General features: G+C 37.1%; 1 protein-coding gene across 1 annotated transcript in view; it reads right to left on the minus strand.

Annotated features, from left to right (window-relative positions):
• The window catches only part of LOC135215149 (centaurin-gamma-1A-like), a gene marked incomplete at its 5' end in the record, with an annotated part of 47,920 nt that overhangs the window by 6,906 nt on the left and 24,640 nt on the right, over positions 1 to 16,374 (minus strand). Inside the window, 5 exon segments of the mRNA XM_064249593.1 lie at positions 160 to 310; positions 637 to 852; positions 1,330 to 1,800; positions 1,994 to 2,226; positions 3,595 to 3,729. Of these exon segments, the coding sequence (XP_064105663.1) occupies positions 160 to 310; positions 637 to 852; positions 1,330 to 1,800; positions 1,994 to 2,226; positions 3,595 to 3,729 (1,206 nt within the window).

Below are 16,374 nucleotides of genomic sequence, written 5' to 3' on the forward strand. Positions count from 1 at the left end.
AATATTTGCAATTTATATAGAGGTAGTACTAAAAATTAATATTTTTAGGTACTGGAATATAGTTTACATACTACTTTCCCCTCATCTGGAAAATAACCAAAAATGCTTAAAAAACCATGATACAGCAAATCCTGCAAGGCAAATGAATTACAAAATTACCTTCACATTCAGCATTTTTATTTCCACTGCTCTTCATTCTTCTGTGTCTTTTCTTGACGTTAGGAGTCTCAATTTTCGAGGAGATGCTTGATGAGTCCAGTCCATTCATTCCTGCTGGGTCATTGAGCGTCTCGTACGACATGAGAGTAACCTGCGAGAATATAAGAAAAATTTATCCCTTTTTCAAAATACAGTGAGATGTTTCCTTATCTAGTTAACATTAGCATAGTTTATGAATATTTATGAATATATAATACTAAGAGTGCACATCATTAAAAATACCTTTCATAAGTTGCCTTTGTTTGGTAATTGAGACAATGCTAATGACAAAAGAAAAGATTGACAATTGTGATGGGTAAGGATGGATGTGGAATTATTGAGTGTTTGTGCTGTAAAATCACATATACGTATAGGGGATAACACTCTCGATAAAAAAAAAAAACATTCTAGGCCACTGCACCAATTCAACATAGGTACCTTATCTTTATTTGACTGTAAGGTTCCACCCAGGGAGGTTCTGGCTGAGAGAGGAGGGCCAGGCGTAGAAGAAGCTAAGGAGAGAGTCTGCATGTCCGAATTCAACTGTTCTCCTCCAGCACCGACCACCTTCGATCCCCTGGGCTTCATTCCAGGAACCTTGACGGTCGTGTATTGCAGAGAGATCTCCTTTCCGTGAACATCTTCCATGTAATCCTAATGATGATAGAAAAACTACTTATAAAATGTTTTCATATTAAAAGGAAATAGCAGCACAATGAATCCAACAAAGCAAAATGACAAAAGTAAACAATAACACATTTTTAAAGTAATTTGTATTTATCATATTGTACAAACCTGAAATTTTTTACAAAAGATTAAGCTTCTAAGTAAAGGATGAAGGTGTCTGTTTGTGTAGGAAAACATTTTTAAAGTAATTTGTATTTTTCCTAACGTATAGACTTCAGTTCTCTACGAAGAAGCAACATCCAATGTAAAAACCTCAGGTTTGTATTTGTGTAGGAACAAATTATAATTCCAATACTATACAAGAACTACAAATGTCAGCTACAAGATATCTCAAAAGATGAAGGCATACAAAATTTTTCTAAAATCAAATTTCATAAATTCAAATTGTTTAGACAGACATGAGTCTTGACCAAATCCATTACAAAAAGAGCTCTTGACACTCACGTGAAGACTAGAATGATAGGTGAGCCTTCCTGTATCACAGAGGGTGACATACTTCTTCTTCCAGTCCTTATTTAGAGCTTTGTTGGACTTCTTGTATAAATAACCCTGTTTTATAGGGATCGACCTCCCACTCCCAACTTCTCCATTCTTGGACTTGTCCTTCTCGTCGCTCTTCTTCGACGGGGTGAACAAATTCGATTTTCTCCTGCTCTTCCTGGTGGTCGTTGGCGTCGAACTGGGAGTTGGGAGGTCCTTGTTCTCGCGAGGGGTCGGAAGAGCATCCATGATGTTTGCGGAAGGCGGTGGTGGAGCTGCCGCAGAAGGCGGGGGAGGTGGTGCTATGAAGGGGGCTGTGGTAACGGCACCCGGCGCGCTTACCCGTTTGAACCCATCGTCGCGAAACGAATCTGTCCTGGTCATGCCCGTCAGCTCTGCCCCACTGCCGTGATGACCAGATCTGAGAGTTGCATCCTGGTCGGGTGGAATTTCACTTGAGAAAATGTAACTTTAGAGGGTTTTCGAGATTTTAAATTCATTTATATCCTTGCTATATTTACTGACCTGAACAATTTTCTAAGGTTGAATAATAACCCAAATATAATTTACATTTCTGAAATACTCTTCTTTTGAAATAAATACTACCACAAACAGAAAATTATGTTACCTTGGAAATCGTATTAGACAAAACATGACTGGGAGACGTCCCAGATATGGGTGTGACCTGCTGGCCAGTGGTGGTGATCTGAGGAGTTAGGGGACCGGATATAGAATACGAGGAGGCTGGGTAGCCATTGTTGGAAGAAGGATAACGTAGCAGGTGGGTTGGGGTTCCCGGTCTGGAGTTGTTGGGAGTTACGCCTTGCTGACTTAACCTTTGCGCCACAATTTTGGAACAAGCTGCGAAACAAAAAAGATTCTGCGGTTACCGTAACGCTGCACCTACTTTTAGAATTTTACTTCACATACTTCCATGCCCTTTTCCTTCTTGCACCTTGCTGTCCAACTCACACCAACTCACTCTTTTCACTGGCTTGGCACTGAATGGTTGTAAGTAACCCAGTGCTGGACTTTATAGCCAAATTTTTCTAAAGCAATCAAATACTTGCATACTACGGATTGTACATAGGTACATATTTAGTTTTACGTAGAACAGTAAGGTGAACACAATAGATTTGTAGTAATTAGAAATTTCTATAAAGATTATGCAAATTATGATTTTAGTAGGGGACTTTACCTGTAAATATAAATGATAACAATTGAACAGCTATGATTAACCATACATTACCTCTCTCTTCTATGTTATGGAATTTATAATCGCCAGTTTGCCAACAGGTAAAACTTAAACTCCTCTTATTCATTAGGCGTCCCAATGGTTGTGGACCACTGGGTCCTCACTTAAAAACACCTGATTTGATATGAGGACTGGAGTGATAAAAGCACATTTGTACTGTTATCACTACATTTAATCCACCAGTGATTTCCTGATATGATAACGTGAATAATAGTTGATATCACGACATCCATATACGACAACTGAGTACGAAAACAAAACCACAAATGGCAATTTTATCTTAATGGTGAAGGGGATTGTTTTTTTTTTTTTTTTTGTTAAGGGGGTTGGTTCTACAATTGTGTATTTTTCATCCTAACTTTGGTAAATGAGATTGGGTTATGACATTTTTTTTTCAAACTTAATTGTGGTATAAAGGTGACATAATGGTTTTATAACTACATATAGGTTTTTTTTACCTAATTTTGGAAAATGGGATTTTTTCATAACTATGTATGTAGGTTTCCTTTTACCCAAATTTTGGTAAAAGGGACTGGTTTTATAACTATTAATTTTGTTTGACAATAATTTTTATAACTATGTAGGTTTTTTAACTCACCTTTGGTAAAGGTGATATAAGTTTTTTATAAGTACAATACATTTTTCAACCTAATTTTTTTGTATAATTGTAGGCTTTTTATACTAATTTTGATAAGGGTACTAGTTTTTAAAAACTAGTCATTTTTTTATCCTAATGTTAAAATTATGAAGGTTTTCAAACCTAATTTTGGTAAAGGGAATTATAGTTTTTATAAGTTTTTTTAAAACTGACTTTGGTAAGGGGGTTAGTTTTATAACTAGGTTTTACACCATAATTTTTATAACCATGTTTTTTTATCCTACTTTTGGAATTATCTTTTTATCCCAAAACTTTTGCAAATGGAATTATTTTTAGAACCACGTAAGGTTTTTTTTTTCTTTTAATTGAATCTCACCATCGTGAAAGACCCTCTCCACGTTGAGACCGTAAGTGGCGCAGGTTTCATAATACGAACATCTCTTGAGATCGGAGGCCAGTTTCCTCGCTCTCCCATCGTCTATGACTCTGGGGTTGTTTTCACTTATGCCATCTGGAAAAGAAGAAGAAGAAGAAGAATTGTTAGAAGAATGTCACTGCAATTACCGAACACTTGTTGATATGAATGCTTATTTTTATAGGTCTATGTATTTTTACGTTGCATCATTGTTATCAGTCCTTAGTCTTATGCCGTCTAGACCTATGTGTTCTACACTTGATGCTTTGATAGTGTGTATAGTACCGTACTATATCGTACCATACTGCAACGAGGCATACTGTGTTGTACCATAATGTATCGTAGCTTACTCTATCGTACCGTAATGTACGTGGTCACGTGATCAAGACCAATTTCCAGAGAGCAAACACAATTATAAGTTTCAGGGAGAAAAAATTATGAAACAAATGAAGAAATAAAGTTATAAGTAAATGACGAGTTAGGCCTTACAACAAGCGCGTTATCATTATTGAACTAACCCACCACGGGACACTGAATTCAAATTCAAACTTCCAAAGAATATTAGTGTTCATTGGAAAGAAGTAACAGAAGGTAATAGTAAATACATAAATGTATATATAAGGTGTATGTTGTATATAAGTGTACATGCATTGAGATAACGTGCGTGTACACAGGGACATGTGTGTGGTGTGTATGTATGCATGTACGTGCATGTTTAAGTATATGTCCATGAAATGTACAGAGATAAGCATGGAGATAAGGCGGCCTTAACACATTTAGCACTGGAAATGAACTTATAGAAACAAAAGAACATCAGTTTCAAAATGGCATGAAAACATATTAACCAAAAACAGCATAAATTCTTAAAATATCAAAAGTGTAAATTATACTAAAAATGTAACTACATATTGAAAGAAACTGCATAAAATAAAGAATATTCGAATAATCAAGCCAGTTACAAATTTTGTATACGAATCAAGTCGCTGCGGGATCAGCAAGCAATCATATGTGAGAGAGAGAGAGAGAGAGAGAGAGAGAGAGAGAGAGAGAGAGAGAGAGAGAGAGAGAGAGAGAGAGGGCACGCGCGCGCATATAAGGGGATGGAGGGGATTCCATACTGACCACAATATCACATTTCACCAGAGCATAACTATGTCTGACAGTCTGATAGAGAGAGAGAGAGAGCGCAAAAACATTTTCTTTACATATTACTAAGAAAAATAGAGACAGAGAGAAAGAGAAAAGAAAAAAGGAGAGAAAAGACATTTTTCTTAGGCCTATACACTTCTGGTAAAGCCACAAGACAGCAAATGTGATTACCAAACCACACAGACTAAAATATTGAAACTATCACCCATCTATCCATTAAAATACTCTCCCAGCAACAAAACAAAACCCTCCCACGACGGCAAAAGCTTCAAGGACCCAGAACACATGACGAAATCGCCCGGAAAATGAAATAAGCAATGACGGTGGCCACCTCGAGACATTCGCAAGAGATCACTCATCTTTGCTCTCGATGACGAAAACCTCTGGGGGTAGCCATGGTAGTGACACGTTTCTATATTTATATTTTGCATATTTTACTTGTTTTATAAAGGACTGTATGGCGAAATATCGTTAAAATTATGTATATATTTTTAATACTACTTCATTCCATACACAACAAATTGTAGGGATTAAAATGCTTTGAGAAATATGATGTATTAAATGTCAGCCTAAGGTGAATCCAAATATGCTATCAGTTGTTCCAGAAGTTCTAGACACGCGTCCATTTATCTGATTAACTGAGAGAGAGAGAGAGAGAGAGTATGAGAGAAGAGAAAGCAGTGAGAGTGAGGGAGAGAGAAGAGAGACGAGAGACGAGCTTCTGTAGGAGAGAATCGAGAGGCATGCGAATGAGAGGAGGGAGAGAGGTAGTGGTATATAAATGGCGGGGAGCAGGAGGATGAGTGGAGCGATGCAAAGTGGAGAGGCCAAGAGAGAGAGAGAGAGAGATAACAGGCAAAACTCGGAAATACCAAAAAGTAGTTCTAGAGTTCTAGAACATACATTATCCGTTTGATCTGCCTAACTGAGAGAGAGGAGAGAGAGGAGGAGGGAGGGGTGGAGAGCGAACGAGAGAGAGAGATGAATGAGAAGATGAGAGGAGAGAGAGAGAGAGAGAGAGAGACCAGGCAAACTCGAAATACTAAAAAGTAGTTCTAGGAGTTCTAGACATACATATCCGTTTATCTGCCTAACTGAGAGAGAGAGAGAGAGAGAGAGAGAGAGAGAGAGAGAGAGAGAGAGAGAGGACCAGGCAAACTCAAATACTAAAAGTAGTTTCTAGGAGTTCTGACTACATATCCTTTTTTATCTGCCTAAACTGCGAGAGAGAGAGAGAGAGAGAGAGAGAGAGAGAGAGAGAGAGAGAGAAATGAAATGCGCCCACGCAATACGATCTTGTCCAAAATCAGGCCACCTACAAAGGTGACCTCTCTCTCTCTCTCTCTCTCTCTCTCTCTGGTCCTCCACCGACAAGGACTAGTAGTACTCCTCCCCTTCGGAGGAGGCTCCCTACAGAGGGGAGGAGGTGTCAGAGGGAATAATGAAAGGGAGGATGAAGAGGAGGAAGTAAATGGAACACCACCCACAGAGGGGAAAGGGAAGCGCCCTGCCGGATGTGTCTCAGAGAGAGAGAGAGAGAGAGAGAGAGAGAGAGAGAGAGATAGGGGTAGTCACACAGTCGACACTTGATCAACCAAGGCACATCAAGCCTGCAATTATCCCCTAACCACAGCCTACTTACGAGGCACTTATCTCCTTCCAATGGTGACTTGTTTTGCCTTCTTTCCTCGAATTATACGTCATTTCGAATGGCAATGAGGAAAGCCTATACACTCCACATACTCCACTGCCTTACGCTAGAATGGCAACACCCAGGAGTAGGCCTACTTACGAAGGAGACTGCTCAAGGTTTGTAGGCCTACGAAACTCTTAGGAGTGAGTTTTAGGTTATTTTACGCCAAAAATTGACTCTAGAAAGAACATATATTTTTTTTTTAACCCATAGACTCTCTCCTCATTAACGAAATTAACAATAATCGATATCTGACAAGAAGCTCTCAGTTGAATTATCAATACCTGTTTCTTTCAGGTGTTATAAATTGATCATTGATAACAAGAAGCTTAAAGTTATCTATACAATCAAACTGTCATGCCAACAGTTATCCATCTGTAGATCATTTTTAACTAAGGGAAAATCCGAAATTAATAAAACAGAATGGTAAAACCAGTAAGCAAATGTGTACATAAACTACACACCGACCTACTTGGAAAAATCTAAAAATTAATAAATTAATATTCTCAAGGATGATAGCTATACGTCTGAACGAGTCTTATTCTGAATAAGTCTTAACCAAAGGAAAAACCTTATGTCTGTCACCATAATGAGAGAAAATAAGACGTAATAAAATGCAGGTCTCATCTGAAAATTTTTTCCGAGACTTGTAATAGTCTGAAGAACTTCGATTTCTGTTGTACTGAGATTATGAAACGAAACATCTGTAATCAATACAAGCCCTGCTTATATTTCTGCGGTCATTTCTATACATTTCAGAACTGATTTACACATTGTACATAAAATACACACACGACAACATACACCTTAGTTGGAAATGATCTTGTAAGTGTTGACACCAAGTACGAAACACAGCAGGATTCTGAATCCTGGGTTCTCTAGAAAGATGAAAAGATAGTGAACTGAGCTCACTAAACCACGTCTAACCCCCACACAAAATTTAATGTTTAAGCTATCATAACGACTTTATAGGCCTGTATCAATGAATACAAAAATCCTATGGCAACTGTAACATTACAAAAGTATGGTAACTAAATATACAAAATTTCGATTTAGTCTGTAATAAAATTACAGCAATATGCTAATTATCAATATAAATAAAGAGAAATACATGCATACATAACTTTAGGTTCATATAAAGATTATTTGAAAGTAATAATATTGATTTAGTCTGTGAAATATTGAGAAATATGGAAATTAATATAAATAAAGAGAAATACATCCATACGCAACTTCAGGTTGATATAAAATATATAATTCTGAACGTATTATTACTGACGTAACTTTTTGACGGTACAAAAATAATACAAAAAAATAATATAAATATTTTGTTCGTCAATTCCTTTTAAAATTCTACCAAAACAAACTGGGCATTCAACATAAACACGACACATTGTAAATTCGACCAAAAAGTTTGGTTTAGCACGTTTCAGGAGTACAGGGGACGGAAAGTGTTCTTCAGAGAATTTATCAAGCTATAAAAAGCTCTCTCTCTCTCTCTCTCTCTCTCTTCCTCTCTTAACCCCTAACAGAAATTATATATATATATATATATATATATATATATATATATATATATATATATATATATATATATATATATATAATTAATTGGAAGGTATTTCTCTCTCTCTCTCTCTATTAACAGTAGAAATTTATAGGGTATATGATATATATATATATATAATATATATATCTATATATAAATATTATGTTCATATATATAAAGTTGATGATGCTTACAAAACATAGAGTAGATATCTTTTCCTTAACTAATACAATATTACGATATATATGTATAAATATAATGCTTACGAGAGAGAGAGAGAGAGAGAGAGAGAGAGAGAGAGAGAGAGAGAGAGAGAGAGAATATCAACATGTCTACTCGACAAATCTAAATACACTTGTATAAACCATAATTACCCATTATGTATACTTTCGACGTCTCTCTCAAAAAGGGAAATTTCATCTCTTTGGCGTTGCTTCAAGACAAAAATATATAAAAAACACAGAAAAAAAGTCTCTATGATCCTTACACAGACAGACAGACAGACAGTCAATCACAGACAAGACAAGAATCTGTTGCCCAGACGGAATTTATAAAACGCACAAATAGACGATGAGTCTATTATCACATTGTTTCAGAATCACTACACAGAGTCAAGGTTATTTTTTTCTTCAAGTGGCCTTATGCCACATTAATCAACGTAGGCAAGGGTTTTCCTTTTATATAAAGAGGCCTTATGCCAGACTAATCGATGAATCTCGGCAAGTATAGGTTTAGGGAAGCACAGATTTTGCCTGATGTTTAGACCAACACCGAGCCATAGGCCAATCACACACTCTCTCGCTCTCTCTCTCTCTCTCTCTCCCTCCCAATACTAAACTGAGTGACCGAAGTCTCGATCAAAAGGAAGAAGAGACCTTTTGCCGGGAGAGGGAGGGAGAGAGGAGGGAGAGGGAGAGGGAGAGGGAGAGAGAGGGAGAATGGCGGAGGTAGGGACAGACAGAGTGAGTTGAGCAGGCAGGCGGGAAGGGAAGTTAGGAATACGAGCCAGAGGGTGGTATTGGTAGGTAGGTAGGTAGGTAGTATAGAGAGAGAGAGAGCCGCCACTCGCTCTCTCTGCTGAAGAGGAAGAAAGGGGAGGAGCTAAAATTGACGGACACTTAAGCGGTGCCGGTATTTCTCGTCTCGTCGTCCGATAACCAACTCTCTCTCTCTCTCTCTCTCTCTCTCTCTCTCTCTCTCTCTCTCTCTCTCTCTAAAGCTTTTGTTTAAGCTTATATTTTATGGTTCTTTTATTTATTGAAAAAATCGTGCGGGTTCGTTCAGTTTTTTTTTACGTATTTTAAAACTCTTGATATAAAGCTAAATATGAATTCAAACTTTAAACCTGCGTCATAGGATTGAATACACACACACACACACACACACACACACACACACACACATATATATATATATATATATATATATATATATATATATATATATATATATATATATATATATATATATTAAAAATTGAAATTTACGTTAATTCACGGTGCAAATATTGCAACGACAAGTAAAAATTTTCTTTAAAAAACTAGTAATTACTTTACACAAGGTATTATTTTAAAAGGGAATTACATTCAAAAGAAATTACTTAACAAATCATTAAACTAGAAACTAGTGTAAACGAGAAATTACTTTTAAAAATTACTTTCAATAAGGAATAAGCTTTACAATTACATTAAAAATAAACTTTTTTAAACAAGAAACTGCTTTGCACAAAAATTATTTTAAGTAATTCTTTTTGAAAAAATAATACGTTAAACTAGAAATTACTTTTCAAATTACTTTGAACAAGAAATTCCTTTTGAAAAAAATAATACTTCAAACAAGAAATTACTTGTAAATACAATTAGTTTAAACAAAGAATTTCTTTGCACTAAAATTACTTTAAAAATTCCTTTTGAAAAAAGTAATACTTTAAGCGAGAAATTTCTTTTGAGTGCAAAATACTTTGAACAAGAAACTGCTTTCCCAAAAATTATTTTAAGAAATTCCTTTTGAAAAGATAATACTTTAAACAAGAAATTACTTTTGAATAGAAACTACTCTGAACAAATTGCTTCACGCAGACGAACGTCTAACAAAAAAAAAACAAAAACAAAAAAGTTTTATGTTCAAAACCTGGAAGATGATAAGAGCTGGACAAACAGAAAGCATGTTCCTTCCTTCCTTCCACCATTCAACAACCTAAGATTTCTTCTTCCAGCCCAAACAGAATGTCTATTCAACATCCTGGTTCTTGAGGGCTACGAGGAAAAAAAAATAAAAACTTCAATCTATTTCAGAAAAGATTAAATCTTTTTCATTACAGAAGGCTCATCCTGGCATCAGAAACTAGGTTGGGAGAGGTTACCCCATATATACACTTTTTTTTTTTTTTAACCTTTATTGTGTAATAACGTCGATTTTTGCATTGTAGGCATAACTTAAAAGTTCTTCGCGGTGTTCCTTAGGGCCTTAACTGTGACCACTTTCATTTCTTTTACTGTATCGGTCAAAAAATCCACAGTTGTGTAAGTGTAAATATAGTATATTAAAATATGTATAATACAAAAAAAGGGGGCTTTCGAGAACCTGCTCGATTCTCTTAGTCGAAAAAGACAATCGAGCAGGTTTTAGAAAGCTCTCGCTAGCATATAGATATTTCTAACATTCACCATCTTAGTGAGTTATGCTGTTACGAGATTTTGTTGAGTAAATGCATCACCACCTTCCTTAAGAAGACATACGTATACTCCAATCGAATCATCACCTACCTCAAGAAGACATTTCAGTCAAACATGCAGTATACATCAGCGTACTGAGACAGAAGTGTCCTGCGCATTTTTTCTCGTTGAAATGAAACAAAAGACGCACCACAGCTCAGCATTTGAAAATAGCGACCAGTAGTGTTATACAGTTAAGGGGACATGTTGTATACGATAATAAAACCTCTCTAGTAAAAAAAAAAAGAAAAAAAAAAAAGTGATTTCTACCTGGTTCCTCCTGACCATCGACTTTGGTTAGGATAACGTCGCTTTGTGACAATACTTAAAGATTCGATGTTTCATTTTTAGAGGTTAACTTTCACTGACATCTCTCATGCAGACTGTTACCAGAATATATAAATTCAATACGCCAAGAGATAAATAAATTAATGAGAAATATGGCAATAAATCAGAAACTCAATGAGAAGTATGGCAATAAATCAATCAATTTATAAGAAAAAGGGCAATGAATCAAGCAATTTATAAGAAATACAGTAATAAATTGATAAAATCAGAAATAGGCGCAATAAATTAATAAAAAGTAAGGCAATAAATGAATATGGCGATAAATTTTTTAATCTAATAAGGAATATGGCAATACATCAATAACCCAATCAGAAATATGACAAAAAATGAATACAATAATAAGAATTAGCGACTTATACACACAATCCTAAGATACTTTTCAGAAAGATCCACATACCTAGATAATAATATGTCCAAAAATGAATAAATCAGAAAAACAATAAATAATATATGAACAATTTATCGTATTCGTCAAGACTTCCCTGACCAGCCTCGCAAATAAATTACTTACCAGAGGCAACGCAACGACAGACATCCTATCAATCAACGGGGGTAAAACGACAAACCCACAGACAGACAGCAGACAATCATCAGGCAAACAGAACACAGACAGACAGACAGGAGACGCACGCCTTAGAAGACCACCACGTGGGTCCAAGGGTGCCCATGACTTACTTTGATGCCCGTTGGCAGCAGCAGGTTTTTGGGAAGGGGGCGGGGGGGGGGGGGGGGTGGGGGGGGGGGGGGGGGGGGGGGGGGGGGGGGGGGGGGGGGGGGGGGGGGGGGGGGGGGGGGGGGGGGGTGGGGGGGGGGGGGGGGCAAAGGTATTTTGTGGACGTATATGAGAGGGTCCGATCAAGTTTCATATACTGAGAGAGAGAGAGAGAGAAGTGTCGAAGGAATTAACCGCATCTCTAGTTGCCATTACTGCCTCTGATATGAGAGAGAGAGAGAGAGAGAGAGAGAGAGAGAGAGTGGCATAAATTATTATGACTAATAATTAATAATAATGCTTGCATAAGCCAGTACAGAGAGCAACTGTTTTGTTACAGAAATCAACTGTATTTGCAATTTAATCCACGCTGTTCGAAAGTGGTTATTGGAGGGTTCAACAAACATTAAAAAAAAAAATTTAGTTGAACACTGACTTACAGCCATAAAAATAATTAAATAATTGAAAAGAAAATAAAACTCAGACTCCAGTTTACAGATATAATCTGAAGTGTGGCATCGCCCCCCAAAAAAAAAAAAAAAAAAAAAAAAAAAAATAGCAAAACCAAGTCACGCGAAAAGACAATATACCTAAATCCAGTTCAGACGTTGTAATGGTTTTTTTTTTCGCACTCCTCGCCCTAACAAAAAAAAAAAAAAAAAAAAAAAACATACGAGACCAGATCTTACTTACAATCCAGTTCAAGTTCCTATGATGCTGTTTTCGCAAGAAAAAAAATCGCAAAAAAGAAAAAAATCCGCAAAAAAAATTCTCCCACAGAATGCAAAAACACACATATGAACAGATAATATACCAAAATCCAGACGATCTAGTGGCGCTTTTACGAAAAAAAAAAAAAAAAAAAAAATTTCCCTCCCCGCTTTTCCTCTCGACCCTAAAAATCTAGTTTCGTGGCTTTTACCGCAAATTTGACCGTTCATCGAGTCGGTTTATGGCCACCTTTCCCCAGAAATCAAATCCTAAAACAATCTGTCTCACTGAGAGAGAGAGAGAGAGAGAGAGAGAGAGAGAGAGAGAGAGAGAGAGAGAGGTGGGGTAGATATACTCACCGTGTGAAGAATGTTCTATTGTTATCTAGGGTCCTGCGATATTCCATTATTCCTGATTCGCCTGCCTCTCTCTCTCTCTCTCTCTCTCTCTCAAGTTACCTTAACCTCAGCCCTAGTTCCACCTTTCAACCTTTGCTCTCGATATAGGCTCCTCTCTCTCTCTCTCTCTCGATGTCTCCCCGGATGGACTAACAAGTCTTTGAGATATCCTAATCCTTGTAACTCTCTCTCTCTCTCTCTCTCTCTCTCCCCGGATGGACTAACAAGTCTTTGAGACATCCTAATCCTTGTAACTAACTCTCTCTCTCCCCCCGGATAGACTAACAAGTTTTAAAACATCCTAATCCTTGTAACTAAGTCTCTCTCTCTCTTCTCTCTCTCTCTCTCTCTCTCTCTCTCTCTCTCATGTTACCTTTCCCTCAGCCTCGTTCCACCTTTTAACCTTCTCTCTCTCTCTCTCTCTCTCTCTCTCTCTCTCTCTCTCTCTCTCTCTCTCTCTCTCAGCATTCAAAAGACGAAATGCATAACCCATACTTATCGCAGCAAGTCAGCGCGGGAGAAAATACCCAACCTTTCTATTTTTTTTCTTCTAAACTTTCCTTCAGAGAAAACGATCAAGTTACGACGCCACAGAGAACAACGGTTCAATCTATCAATCAACCTTCCATTCAGCTTATATCTGGCAGGTGGAATGAAACTGTTCAAAGAAAAGTTCGGTGGCAAAATGTATATATATAAATGGCGACGGCTGGTATGACTAGACCAGAAGGCTGCCCCGAGATTTAGATTACGCGCGAACACGATGTTTTCCGTAGATGAATTCCTTCGCGGGTTTTTTTTTTTTCTCTCTCTCTCTCTCTTTCAGTTTATTTTTTTTTTTTTACTCAATTCCCTCTTCTTTGTATGTTTCTGCTTTAGTTTCATTCTTATTTTTCTCTTTTTAAGTTTAGTTTATTTTGTTTGTAATATTACATAAAATACACTCACACACACACACACACACACACACACACACACACACACACACACACATATATATATATATATATATATATATATATATATATATATATATATATATATATTATAGTGATATATATATACACTAAACTTAAACTGAAAGAGTATATATATATATATTATATTATATAATATATATATATATATATATTACTAATAAAAATCACTCATATATAAATATATATTTATGTCAGCGCTTGCGTCAGTACAGACAAGATCTCCCGGGCTAAAACTATAACGCACATTAAAAGGGGCAGACACAGACAGACGGCAGACAAGACAGACAGACAGACACAGACAGACAGAATAGCAAACGATCACAACAATGAATCGTGGGAGCGCCGATAATATAAAACGGGTATAAGGTCCCCGGGATTCCTAAATGGGGGGGGGGGGGTGGGGGCGGGGGTAGGGGGGTGGGTCCTTTCGAATTGAACGAGGTTTATAGGGGAGGGGAGGGTCACCGCGTAAATGCTTTACTAGCAACCGTAGACTTAAAAGCCCGCCACCCGTAAGTACCACGTGGCAGTAGCTAGCTACCTCTCTCTTTCTCTCTCTCTCTCTCTCTCTCTCTCTCGTGTGTGTGCAAAAGTTATCACGCACCGAAAGGAACGGCATGCAAGCAAGAGAGAGAGAGAGAGAAAGACAGGTCTTCAGTTCTAAATGTTCAAAGGAGTCTCTCTCTCTCTCTCTCTCTCTCTCTCTCTCTCTCTCTCTCTCTCTCTCTAATAACCGTGGCTCAAATCTCTTATATGATAGTTTTTACAATTGCTACTTTTTATTCATAATAATAATAATAATAATAATAATAATAATAATAATAATAATAATAATAATAGGAATCTGTAGAGATGTAAAATATATATATAAGCTTCTAAAAATGTGTAAGTAACTTTTAAAAAAATCTTTTACCCATTAATTTGATAAATCTCATCAAAATACCTTAACTTTGCCAAAAAAATTTACAACTATCTAAACATAAAAAAATATATTTATCAGTTACAAAAATATATAAATAAAGTTGTAATACATCTATATTATATAATATACATACATACATAAGGAAAAACTAACAATCATTTTGATTCTCAAAGACTCAAGCTTATTGGCCAAACTTAATGAACTCGACCTAATTTAATGACCTTGACCTAATTTAATGACCTCCTCGAAAGACCATCTAACGGAGATCATCTCTCATAACTCATAAGCCACATCGTCGTCACAAATGCCAAGGTCACGATCGGGATATTACCGGTCAGAGCAACAAACGATCGATGAATCCCAAACAGGAAACGAAATATGAGGAAGACTAATATATATTTCAATGATACACAATCTATATATATGTATTATTTAATTAGATATATATCTATATTATATATAATATATATATATAAATGTATAATATATATATATATATATATATATATATAGCGAGATAGAGAGGAGAGGAGAGAGAGAAGATCGGAAGGGAGAGAAAGAGAGGAGAGTGAGAGGCGAATGCTAAGCTTTAAGGAACCCCATAATTACTAATTATACTTGGGGGGTGAAGAGAGAGAGAGAGAGAGAGAGAGAGAGAGGAGAGAGAGAGGAGATAGAGAGAGAGAGAGAGAGAGAGAGAGGCGGGAGATAAGGAAAACCCATCTTTACTAATTTTACTTGGGGGGAGCGAGAGAGAGAGAGAGAGGAGGAGAGAGAGAGAGAGGGGGTTAGGAAAAACCCATGTTACTAACTAAACTTGGGAGAGAGAGAGTGGAGAGATTCTATAAGTACAGAGCAAAAAAAATATAAAGCACATACAAAAATACGTGAAAATCTATCTAACTGTGTGTGTGTTCAGCTTCGTTCAAACTAACGCAACGAAAAAGCACACGCTTTTTATAGCAAACTATTCTAACGCTTTTCGGGATCTCATTTTGCATTCAAGCATTGCTCGCGACTGCCTGCCTGCTTGCTTGCTTGCTCGCTCGGAAGACGCATGCCTGCAAAAGTATTCCTTTTTTGCCCCCTCCCCCTCCCCCTTTCCCTACTTTGAAGGAGGGAGAGCTTTAGAGAGAGAGAGAGACGAGAGAGAAGAGAGAGAATGAGAGAGAGAGATTACCCCCCCCACACAAAACCATACCCCATCATCTCACACCCCCGATCATTCAATACCTTCTATTTTACTCTCGCCCCCCTTCTTTTCTTCTCCTACCGAGCGCCTCTAGGCTGGAATCTGCCACGCGCCTAAAAGTACCACGTGCTCTCTCTCTCTCTCTCTCTCTCTCTCTCTCTCTCTCTCTCTCAGACATTATTTCCAAGGCCTTTATTCTCTTTGTTGGGAGGCTTACGATGACCTAACTGCTGTTTCTCTGGCAGATTTAGAGAGGAAACTCCATAGAATACCACGTGCTCTCTCTCTCTCTCTCTCTCTCTCTCGGCTCTCTCTCTCTCTCTCTCTCTCTCCAGGAAATTACATTGGATTATACTGGAAAACCGGAGCTCGC

Source organism: Macrobrachium nipponense, chromosome 5 (assembly GCF_015104395.2).
Source record: "Macrobrachium nipponense isolate FS-2020 chromosome 5, ASM1510439v2, whole genome shotgun sequence".
Lineage (NCBI taxonomy): Eukaryota > Metazoa > Arthropoda > Malacostraca > Decapoda > Palaemonidae > Macrobrachium > Macrobrachium nipponense.